A 10819-nucleotide genomic window follows, 5' to 3' on the forward strand; every position below is an offset into this window, starting at 1 on the left:
CCGCCTGCCTTGGCCTCCCAAAGTGCTGGGATTACAGGCGTGAGCCACCTCGCCCAGCCAAGAAGTCAGTTTTCAATCCAGGTACACGGGGCCCATTGGCACAAACTATGCAGATTGAGAAGCAGACCACTTTGTGCTGGCAACTGACAAGACTCCTCCAGGAACCCAGCTGGAGGGAGCTCTGCAGAGGGGCCTGGCTCTGGGCTTCCTATCCTCCCATCTGCGGGCCCCATCTGCTCTTGGGGTCTGTAGTTCTGGCCCAGAGTGAACCCTAAGTAGATTCTGCAATTCTTTTTTTTTTGTTTTTTTTTGAGACTGAGTCTTACTTTATCACCCAGGCTGGAGTGCAGTGTGATCTCTGCTCAGTGCAACCTCCGCCTCCCAGGTTCAAGTAATTCTCCTGCCTCAGCCTCCCCAGTACCTGGGATTACAGGCATGCGCCACCACGCCTAATTTTTGTATTTTTAGTAGAGACAGGGTTTCACCATGTTGGCCAGGCTGGTCTCGAACTCCTGACCTCAAGTGATCTACCCGCCTTGGCCTCCCGAAGTGCTGCGATTAAAGGCGGTGGCTCCCCGATCGATTCTGCAATTCTTTAGGGCCAAAGACCTCTGACCTCAATAAGATCCTAAAATGGCTAAGTGCCTAACAGAAGTTGGACGTTGCCATGGCCTCCTTAGCATTGCGAGGACAGCGCATATGTCCCTGAGGACACCTGCCATAGCTTACTGGGACCCTCTCCAGAGCTCTGCCGACTTGAGGTCTTCATCCCCAAAGGTCAGGCTTCAGGCCACCATCCAGGCCGTTTGCTGAGAGCGAGTGCTGAGCTGAGTGAAAGGCCACAGCTGGTGCGGGACGTGCCTCGCACCGCATGCAGCCCCCAGCCCCTTCTAGGAAAGGCGTGGGCGTCAGCTGGCAGAAAATACCAGGAAGGGAAAGAAGGAAACGTGACTAGAAAGAAAGAACAAAGCTTAGTTTAAGGAGAAAGCTCCCAAGCAGCAGAAATGGGGAAGCAGCTGTGCAGGGTGTCTCGGAGCCCACGCGCGCCCCGGGAACGGCTGAGCGGGGCAGGGTGGGGCCCGGCCCTGCGGTTTTCTGTAGGAAACTGCGCTGGGAACGGCTAGGACTGGGGGTGGGGGTCGGACAGCCTGTGCCGCTTAGAATGCGCGGTGACCGAAAGTGCTGGTCACGCGCTCGTTCATCCAAGCGCGAGGGGCTGAGTTGGGCACTCGCTTTGCCTCCTGGGGCTCCGGCTCGTGCAAAGTGCAAGGCGGGGGTGCGGACCGAGAGAGCGCGCGTTTCGGGCCGTCCCCGCTGGAGACAACGTAGTGGGCGCCATCGGCCTGGGGATGGAGATGGTCCACCCAGGCGGCGCTGCGGCGGGGGTAGGGGGACGCCAGGAGTGGTGACTCTGGGTCTGCGGAGGAGCGAGCCGGGGCGGAGCCCACCGCGCGGTTCTCCCGGCACCGCCCAGCCGGGCAGAGGCCCTGGAGCCCAAGGCCCCGCGCGGCCCCACGCCGAGGGCGCCAGGCCTGCCTAAGAGCCGTGGCGCTGGGAACCCGGTTCCCCCTGGGCCGGGAACCTGATAACCAGCTCCAGCGCGAGCACGAGGGGCGCTCAAGGTGAACGCGCCGGGCCAGACTTTCGGGCAGCCCTGCCCAGTCCCCTGTCCTGGCCCAGCCCCTCTCCATCCCAGCATGCCGTGCGCGGCGGCGGCGCGCGGGCGCCTGGGGCGGGACCTCCGGCTCGCTGGAGCGTCTTCCGGCCGTTCGTTTGTGGCCGTCCGGCCTCTCTGACATGCAGGTGAGCCCCGGGGCGGCCGGCCCCTGCTCCTCCTCCTTGCACGGCCTCAGTTTCCCTCCCGCAAAGTGGGCGCGCCGGGCAGCGAGGCTCGGCCCCAGGCGGACGGGCGTGGGGTCGCGGGCGACGCCGGGCGGGTGCGTGAGAGCGAGCGAGTGTGTGAGGGGGCGTGTGAGAGGGTGTGAGGACGAGGGTGAGCGAGGGCGGGGGTGGAGGGCGAGTGTGGACGGGGGCGCGTGTCGGGGGGACCGCGAGTGGGAGGTGGGGCGCGTGCGCTAGGGCCAGCGAGTCTGAGAGCTAGGCGCGCTGGGTGGAAGGGGCCTGAGTGCGCAGACAAGGGATGTGGCCGGCGGGTGAGGAGTGTGTGAGCGCGCGGCTCATGTGGCAGAGTGGTGGCCATCGGGTCCCCAGGAGCCCCAGGGGGAGCAGAGGCAGAAGGGCTCCAGGCGGACTGCCCTCCCAGTGAGGGGCACGCGGTCCCCGTGAAGGGCGGGCGCAGCATCAGACGGGATCCCACCCACCCTTTGGTTCAGCCCCAACCCTTGAAGCTTCCATTGCTGACTGTCCAAACTTGGAGGGTGACCCGCCCACCCGTCCGCCTCGACTTCCTGGGCTCCCGTAATCTTCTCTCAGCCTCCTAGCTACTTGGGACTACAGGTGTGCGCCAGCGCACCCACCTAAGAAATTTTTTTTTTTTTTTTTTTTTGAGACAGAGTCTCACCCTGTCACCCAGGCTGGAGTGCAGTGGCGCGATCTCGGTTCACTGCAACCTCCGCTTCTGGGTTTAAGGGATTCTGCTGCCTCAGCCTCCCGAGTTGCTGGGAGTACAGGCGCACACCACTGCACCCAGCTAATTTTTGTATCTTTTTTAGAGACTGGGTTTCATCATGTTGGCCAGGCTGGTCTTCAACTCCTGATGTGGTGCTCTGCCCGGCAGGAAAATACTTTTTGTAGAGACCAGGTCTGGCTGTGTTGCCAAAACCAGTCAAGAACTCCTGGCCTCCCAAAGTGCTAGGATCACAGGCCGGAGCCACCATGCACCAGTTAGTTCTTCAAAACACAACAGAACAGGAGTTGTCAGTGCGTCCATCACAGAATACAGTTAGCTCTGATTGGCTGCTGTCGCTCTACACATGTGCACACATGCACAACACATGTGCACACATGACATACACGTGTGCTGGGCTGGGACGTAAAGTGCATTTCTTACTGCTGGTCTCCATGAAAAGCATTGGAAAGCCCCTGCTGTGACTCCCATCATTTCCATTAACAGCACCGAGGAGGTCCTGGACCTACGGACTGGGAGCGCAGGAAGGTGGGAGCAGTAGTCCTCCACCTTATCTTGTTACAGAGCGGTTTCTGGGACCCCTTTGGGTGACCAGGGTCGGGGCATGTGCCTCTTCATAACACAACACATTCCCTTTGTATGCGGGGCCGTTCTGCCCAAGGGAAGGTCATTGGCATTTGGGGAAGAAACGTTTTGATGCAGGAACACAGTGTGTGCGAGCCTGGGAGTCTGTGTTATGTGAAGAGTGTGATGGAGAGTGTCCTCACGGGCCTCAGAGCAGAGCGGCCGGGGAGCAGTGGGGAGCCGGAGAGGTACCAAAGCCCAGACAAGGGCCTGGTTGCAGTGTGAGCACCCCTCACACATCACACACACCATCTCCCTGGGGCAGTTGTCTGGAAAGTTCCATGGCAAGTCAAAGAAGCAGCCCAACATTTGTGAGCAGCCTGTATCCAAGCACTTCATCGCAGAGCTGGCAAGTTAAGCGGGAGTGGACAGAGGCAGTACCCTGGCCTTGTGCTCAGTTAGGTTCTCCTAGTGCTCCCTCTGCTGGACACATGCTGGCAGGACTGTCTTCCTCTTCCACCCTTTCCTCTTCCTTCCCTGAAGTGTGAAATCACAGGTTGGGGGGCAGGGAGGTCGTAGGCAGAGGGGCCACTAGGTGGGTGGACAGTGGCCCTGTTTCAAATCTGCAGGACGGCAGGTAGGGGCAGAGACCCAGCCCCATAGTGGTTGGTCACTGGGTACCTGAGTGTGCCCTCCAATTACTCCTGGGCCAGTCCCCTGGAGAACCACCGTTTGGTTTTTCATTCCTTTCCTTCCTCCCTGACCCAGATTTCCACCCAGAAGACAGAGAAGGAGCCAGTGGTCATGGAATGGGCTGGGGTCAAAGACTGGGTGCCTGGGAGCTGAGGCAGCCACCGTTTCAGCCTGGCCAGGCAAGTGATTCTGGGCCGTTTTCCCTGTGCCATGGCCAGAACCCTCCCCACCTTCCCTGGGGCTGTTGCTGACTCAGACCAAGCTTCAGCTGCAGCACAAAGATAGTGGGGCTATGGGGAGGTGGCAGCAGGCTGCTGCCCTTGGTTCTGATTCTGGGATGTATCACTGAGGAGAGGGGCTGGAGAGGTTGGGGGTCGGGGCAGAGGGTGGTGATCTGTGCCTGAGCCTTCTTATTCCCCCCTGCACACCTCTCGGAACTGCCGTGGCTGTTCAAGCACTCACTGCCTTTGCCTGTGGCTCCATGTACTGGGTGCTGCTGTGCTTGCCCTGTGAGTTCCCTTCTTAACTCCCCCTAAGCCTGCAGGTCAGGCTGTCTTGTGGCTCCCTGCCTCCTAGGTGGGGGAGCTTCACTGGTTGACCTTGCCCAGGAGCCTGTTCTTTCTGTGCAGGTGTTGTGGGTGTATTGGGCATGCAAACTCCCTGCCTGGGGACAGCCACAGTCTCCTCAGTTTGCACTAGGAGTACCAGTCTCACCCAGGGAAGAGACAGGGCAAAGTGGGGCAGCGTGCGCCTCTGCAGAAGGAAGCAGGTCAAGGGGACAGTTTCAGAGGAAGTGAAAACAGGTTCCTGGCCAGGAAGTCTTTTGGGTAGGAGGGTAGGCACTGTGGTAGGCCTGGCTCTGGCAGCATCTTCTGACAGGTGCACCTGCCTGGCTGGGGTTCCTGGAGCCTCTTGGGCCTGAGCTCCCATTATCCTCAGGAGCCTGTGACCCAAGGGGAAGACCATGTGCCCAGCTGCTGGATAGTGAGTTGGGCTGAGCTCCCTACCTGTCAGGTGTCTGCCTCTGCCCAGGCTGTGTGGGCCCCTCAGCTGGTCTAGAGGGATCTGTGCTGCCAGAGCTGTGAAACTAGCCAAGAGCTTCTTCCCAGCAGTGTCCCAAAGCTTCATGAAGGACTAACAGCCTGGCTGGGCTATGGTGGTTTTTCAGCTCCCCCCGCCGCCACCCCCAACCCCAGTGAAAGATAGAAAGTAGAATCTTTTTTTTTTTTTTTTTTTTTTTAAAGACAGAGTCTCGCACCGTCACCCAGGCTGGAGTGCACTGGCACTATCTCGGCTCACTGCGAACTCTACCTCCTGGATTCACACCATTCTCCTGCCTCAGCCTCTCGAATAGCTGGGACTACAGGCGCCTGCCACCATGCCTGGCTAATTGTTTGTATTTTTAGTAGAGACGGGGTTTCACCGTGTTAGCCAGGATGTTCTCGATCTCTTGACCTCGTGATCCGCCCACCTCGGCCTCCCAAAGTGTTGGGATTACAGGCGTGAGCCACCGCGCCCGGCCAGAAAGTAGAATCACTTCTGTTGGCGGTCCCTAGAACCTAAAAGTGAATAGTATAATAAAAGTTTAGTGCAGGAAGACCAGAAGATACAGATAAAGTAAAAGAGAAGAAACAGAATGACCAGTAATTCCAGATAGCCTGCTCATTTATTTTTTGTTTTGTTTCTTTGTTTTTGAGACGGAGTTTTTGTTCCTATTGCCCAGGCTGGAGTGCAATTGCGCGATCTCAGTTCACCTCAACCTCTGCCTCCCAGGTTCAAGCGATTCTCCTGTCTCAGCCTCCCGGGTAGCTGGGATTACAGGCATGCGCCACCACGCCCAGCTAATTTTGTATTTTTAGTAGAGACAGGGTTTCTCCATGTTGGTCAGGCTGGTCTTGAACTCCCAACCTCAGGTGATCTGCCCACCTTGGCCTCCCAAAGTGGTGGGATTACAGGAGTGAGCCACTGCACCCAGCCTACTTTTTTGTTTTGTTTCTTTAGCTTCCACGTTAAGGGCACATCGTTTGCTTTTTACCACCCCTCGCTACATGATTTCTCTGTGGGACTGAACTGTGTAAGTTCTGTCTTCTAGTGTCTTCATTGACTGGCACATCACGAGCATGGCAGTGCCTGTCTGTGTTCCAGCATCTGGGAGAGCCAGGTCCATGAACATCCTCATGTTTTCAACGGATGTGGAAAATTCCCCATAGCTGGGCGCGGTGGCTCATTTTGGGAGGCAGTCAGATCACTGGAGGCCAGGAGCTTGAGACCAACCTGGCCAACATGGCGAAACCCCATCTCTACTAAAAATACAAAGACCAGCCGGATGTGGTAGCACGCGCCTGTAATCCTAGCTACTCGGGAGGCCGAGGTAGGAGAATCGCTTGAACCCAGGAGGCGGAGGTTGCAGTGAGCTGAGATCGCGCCACTGCACTCCAGTGTGGTGACATAGCAAGACTCCAACTCAAAAAAAAAAAAAAAAGTCCCACAGCGGGGCGCGGTGGCTCACACCTGTAATCCCAGCACTTTGGGAGGCCGAGGTGGGCGGATCCCCTGAGGTCGGGAGGTGGAGACCAGCCTGGCCAATGTGGTGAAACCTCGTCTCTATTAAAATACAAAAATTAGCCGGGCATGGTGGCGGCTGGGATCCCAGAGTGCTGGGATTACAGGCATGAGCCACCGTGCCCAGCTGGGACATTTTTTACTGGAATGTCTTTTCTTGATTTGTGAGATTTATTTGCATGTTATGAATAGATCATGGGTACAAATCCATTGTCAAGCGTGTTTCAAATATTCTTTCTGGTTTATTATTTGTCTTCCCATTTCCTTCTTTATTTCCTGAATGAAAGTCTTACATTTGTATGTAGTTCTACTGCAGTGGTATTTTCTTTCCTAATCTCTCCCATTGCTCATATAGCTGGAAAAGCCTTCTCCACCCTGAGATTGCATAAATAGGTAGCTATGTTTTCTCCTAGTACTTACGTGGCATCACCACCATCATCATTACTGTAGGCTTCTCTGAGCCTACGATTTTTTTCTTTTTTTTTTTTTTTGAGATGGAGTCTTGCTCTGTCCCCAGGCTGGAGTGCAGTGTCGCGATCTCGGCTCACTGCAATCTCTGCCTCCTGGGTTCAAGCAATTCTCCTGCCTCAGCCTCCCGAGTAGCTGGGACTACAGGTGCACACCACCACACCTGGCTAATTTTTGTATTTTTAGTAGAGACGGGGTTTCACCATGTTGGTCAGGCTGCTTACAAATTCCTGACCTCAGGTGATCCGCCCGCCTCAGCCTCCCATTAATTGTTGGGATTACAGGCGTAAGCCACTGCACTCGGCCCAAATATTTAATTTTTGTAGGATCTCACTATGTTGCTCAGGCTGGTCTCGAACTCCTGGGCTCAAGTAATCTTCCAACCTTGGTCTCCCAAAGTGTTGGGATTACAGGCATGAGCCACCACGTGGCCCAGCCTGTGGTTTCATTATTTTACACTTAAGCCCTACCATGGTTTGGCTTTCTTTGGGTTTGAAGGAGGAGGTGGGAACCAGTGCTTTCCTAGATTGCCAGTGGTGGTCAGGGCGGCCTTGGGCTGTGAGGGGAGGGTTCTGTGGCTGATGGTGAGGAAGCTCTTTTCTGGGTGTATAGGAGGAACTGGTGGCTCAGTCGGGAGGCCCAGGAGTACTGGAGAATGGACTCTGGCCGCCAGGGCTGGTCCAGGGCAGGGCTCTGTCCCAGTGGCCAAGGCCTCACTCAGTGCCATGAGGACCCAAGGCCCTATTAGGAGAAAGTGGCCCCATCAGCAGAGGGGTTGCCCATGTGCTGCATCTCTCTGCCGGTTGTTTGAATGTGTTCTGCTCTCCCTGCAGCCCTCTGGACCCCGAGGTTGGACCCTACTTTGACACACCTACCATGCGGACACTCTTCAACCTCCTCTGGCTTGCTCTGGCGTGCAGCCCTGTTCACACTACCCTGTCAAAGTCAGATGCCAAAAAAGCCGCCTCAAAGACGCTGCTGGAGAAGGTAAGGGTGGCCTGGGGACTTGAGGTAACTGTACTGGCTGAGAGCTGATCCATCATCCTCTTCTCCTTCTGTCCACTGGGGCCTGTGAGCCAGGAGGCTCGAGGGGCATGGCTCCCCACAAAGGCACCTGATGAGCCCGCAGCCGGTGGGTGGCCTGTGTGGTTCTGGGGCTCTGGCCAGTCAGCACCTCTGACTGAGCAGCCTCTGGAGCCAGGTTTTGAGGGTAAGCAGGGTGCCTCCCCACTCACCCCACGTGGGGCTTGTTTTATGTGCCAGTTGCCAGTTTCCATCCTCTAACTCTTGCTTATATCACCTGCATCCTCATCTTGCTGTCTTTGTCATGGCCTTGAGCTGTGTTTGCCTCATGCTTTTTGGGACGTTCCCCTGGGATGGCCCTGGGGATTGCACCTTCAAGGGTGTAAACTCATAGAACCACCCCTCGGCCCCAGCAGTCCCCATGCCGCTGGCAAGACCCTGCCACAGGACTGTTCCTGTGACCTAGTCCTGGACTGGCAGATGCTCTTTCTGTGCTGTCTGGGGGCAAATAAACCATGCAGTGGACATCTCTCTCTCATGGGGCCCCTTGGGGCGAGGTCAAGGGGAGGCTGAACCGGACCGCAGAGTGTGGACAGAAGAGACAAGTTGATAACTGGATGGAAGGTTTCCAGGAGCAGAGGTGGAGTAGGAGGAGGTGTGACATGGCAGGAAAAGACTCGCATTGGCGGGGGCGGTGGCAGGCAGTGGTTGGCCAGTATGGTGGCGTATGCCTGGCATGTTCTTTTCTTTTTTTTTTTTTTTTGAGATGAAGTTTTGCTCTTGTTGCCTAGGCTGGAGCGCAATGGCGCGATCTTGGCTCACTGCAACCTCTGCCACCCAGGTTCAAGCGATTCTCTTGCCTCAGCCTCCCGAGTAGCTGGGACTACAGGCGCCCGCCACCACGCCTGGCTAATTTTTGCATATTTAGTAGAGATGGGGTTTCACCATGTTGACCAGGCTGGTCTCCAACTCCTGACCTCAGGTGATCCACCTGCCTCAGCCTCCCAAAGTTCTGGGATTACAGGCGTGAGCCACCGCACCCACCCCACCTGGCATGTTCTTGTCCAGCAAAGTGTGTGGCCCTGGAGTGCCCGGATGGGTATCAAGTGGTCAGAGCTGGTGCAGACCGTCCACCCTCACATGCAAGGAGGGAGCCACCATAGCTGTCTGACTGCCTGCCTGCCTTCCAGCCCGGAGCAGGGGTGGGAAAGACCCTGTACAGTCGGCCAGTGTCTGTTGGCGGCCAGAGCCCTTCTGAATTGAATTGCCTGCTGTGGCCTCGATCCTCAACATACAGGGTCTCCAGGTCAGCAGCACTGTGTTGATCCAGAGACTCAGCTGCTGGCTGAATGGAAGGGACTTGCTGGGTGGGGCTCTGTGCTCTACACTGAGGACAGATGACTGAGGCTTTTCTCTCATTCCTTTTATTTCAGAGTCAGTTTTCAGATAAGCCAGTGCAAGACCGGGGTTTGGTGGTGACGGACCTCAAAGCTGAGAGCGTGGTTCTTGAGCATCGCAGCTACTGCTCGGCAAAGGCCCGGGACAGACACTTTGCTGGGGATGTACTGGGCTATGTCACTCCAGTAAGTTGGGGCCCTCACAGTGCAGAGGGAGGTCCTGAGGCTCAGGCGGGCTGCCCTGGCCCTGTGGTGGCCTCTTCTGGCCAGTCAGTGATGGGGGTCTGTGTTCTGATCTCCTGGAGCTGCCGCCACTGTGAGGCTACGGTGGGAGAGATGCCATCCTGGAGACGTCAGAGTGTAAGGCCTTGGGGGTCTCTCCAGGGTCTTGCTGTGGTGATCTCTGTGGGTTCCCCTTGAATCCAGAGGTGGGCTCTCAGGTCGTCTGGGGTCAGGAAGTGGGTGTGCAGAGCCAACCCTGGGCCAGGGAGGGGTGGGTTCTCACACCCAGCCTCCTCTTCTCTTGCTGTTCCCAGCTGCCAGCCTGCAGCAGTGGTGTGCACTAGCTCCAGGTGGGGCTTAAGACAAGCACCAGTCACTTTTGGTGAAAGGGATGTCGTGGCCTGGGTCCCAGGCTGTGAGTCGCAGTCCAGAGTAGGAGAAGGATACCCCAGGCCGGGAGCTGATGTCAGTCCGGGCTGAGATCTGTCTACACTGGCTGGTCCTGGGCAGTTCCAGAGCCACCAGAATGACAGCACCATGGTGAGACAGGTGCTCGCTCACCTGTCCTCCGTCTGATGTCTCCATCTTTTGCCAGTGGAACAGCCATGGCTACGATATCACCAAGGTCTTTGGGAGCAAGTTCACACAGATCTCGCCCGTCTGGCTGCAGCTAAAGAGACGTGGCCGTGAGATGTTCGAGGTCACGGGCCTCCACGACGTGGACCAAGGTTCTCATTCTTCCTGCTTGACTGTGCTTGCCCCACAGGCTGAAAAGAGTGTGAGTGCGAGAGCAGGGATGTGTGTGTGTGAGTAGGTATGTCTCTCTTTGTGGGTGTCTCTGTATGGGAATGTGTGTGTGTGTCTCTGCGTGATTTAAGTGTGAATGTGAGTGTGTAAGTGTGAGACTGATGATGTGGGAGAGAGATTGTGAGTGTGTTGAATGTGACTGTGGGTGTGGACGTGTTTAAGTGTGAGACGGTGGGTGTGAGTGTGAGTGTGGTGACCGTGAGGCCCAAGCCCTCACCCCTTGGGGCCAAGCTGGGAGAGCAGGCCCATGGTGTGGGCTGGTGTGCTAAGTGGGAAGGTGAGTGGAGCAGGGCAGGCCTGGTGGAGGGGGTTTCTGAGGTGGTCGCCACTGTGGGACCCTCTGCAAGGCCAGGTTGGTGCCTCAGAGTATTCCGCCCAGCTCTGCGCGTGATCCAGGTGGCTGTGAGGGGGGCCTTCCCTTGCACTTCCGGGCTGCACACAAGGGTGTGCAGGACAGGCTCTACAATGACTCAGGCAGCCTCTGGGCAGCGAAGGG

General features: G+C 56.9%; 1 protein-coding gene across 1 annotated transcript; it reads left to right on the forward strand.

Moving 5' to 3' along the window:
• Positions 1 to 1549: 1549 nt before the first annotated feature.
• LOC116464728 (chitinase domain-containing protein 1-like) lies at positions 1550 to 10530 on the forward strand. Its single transcript, XM_032754244.2, has 4 exons — positions 1550 to 1803; positions 7708 to 7861; positions 9331 to 9480; positions 10112 to 10530. The coding sequence occupies exons 2-4, from the start codon at positions 7751 to 7753 to the stop codon at positions 10328 to 10330; spliced, it is 480 nt and encodes a 159-aa protein (XP_032610135.1). The 5' UTR covers positions 1550 to 1803; positions 7708 to 7750; the 3' UTR covers positions 10331 to 10530.
• The last annotated feature ends 289 nt before the right edge of the window (positions 10531 to 10819 follow it).

This window comes from Hylobates moloch, unplaced genomic scaffold (assembly GCF_009828535.3).
Source record: "Hylobates moloch isolate HMO894 unplaced genomic scaffold, HMol_V3 SCAFFOLD_1458, whole genome shotgun sequence".
Lineage (NCBI taxonomy): Eukaryota > Metazoa > Chordata > Mammalia > Primates > Hylobatidae > Hylobates > Hylobates moloch.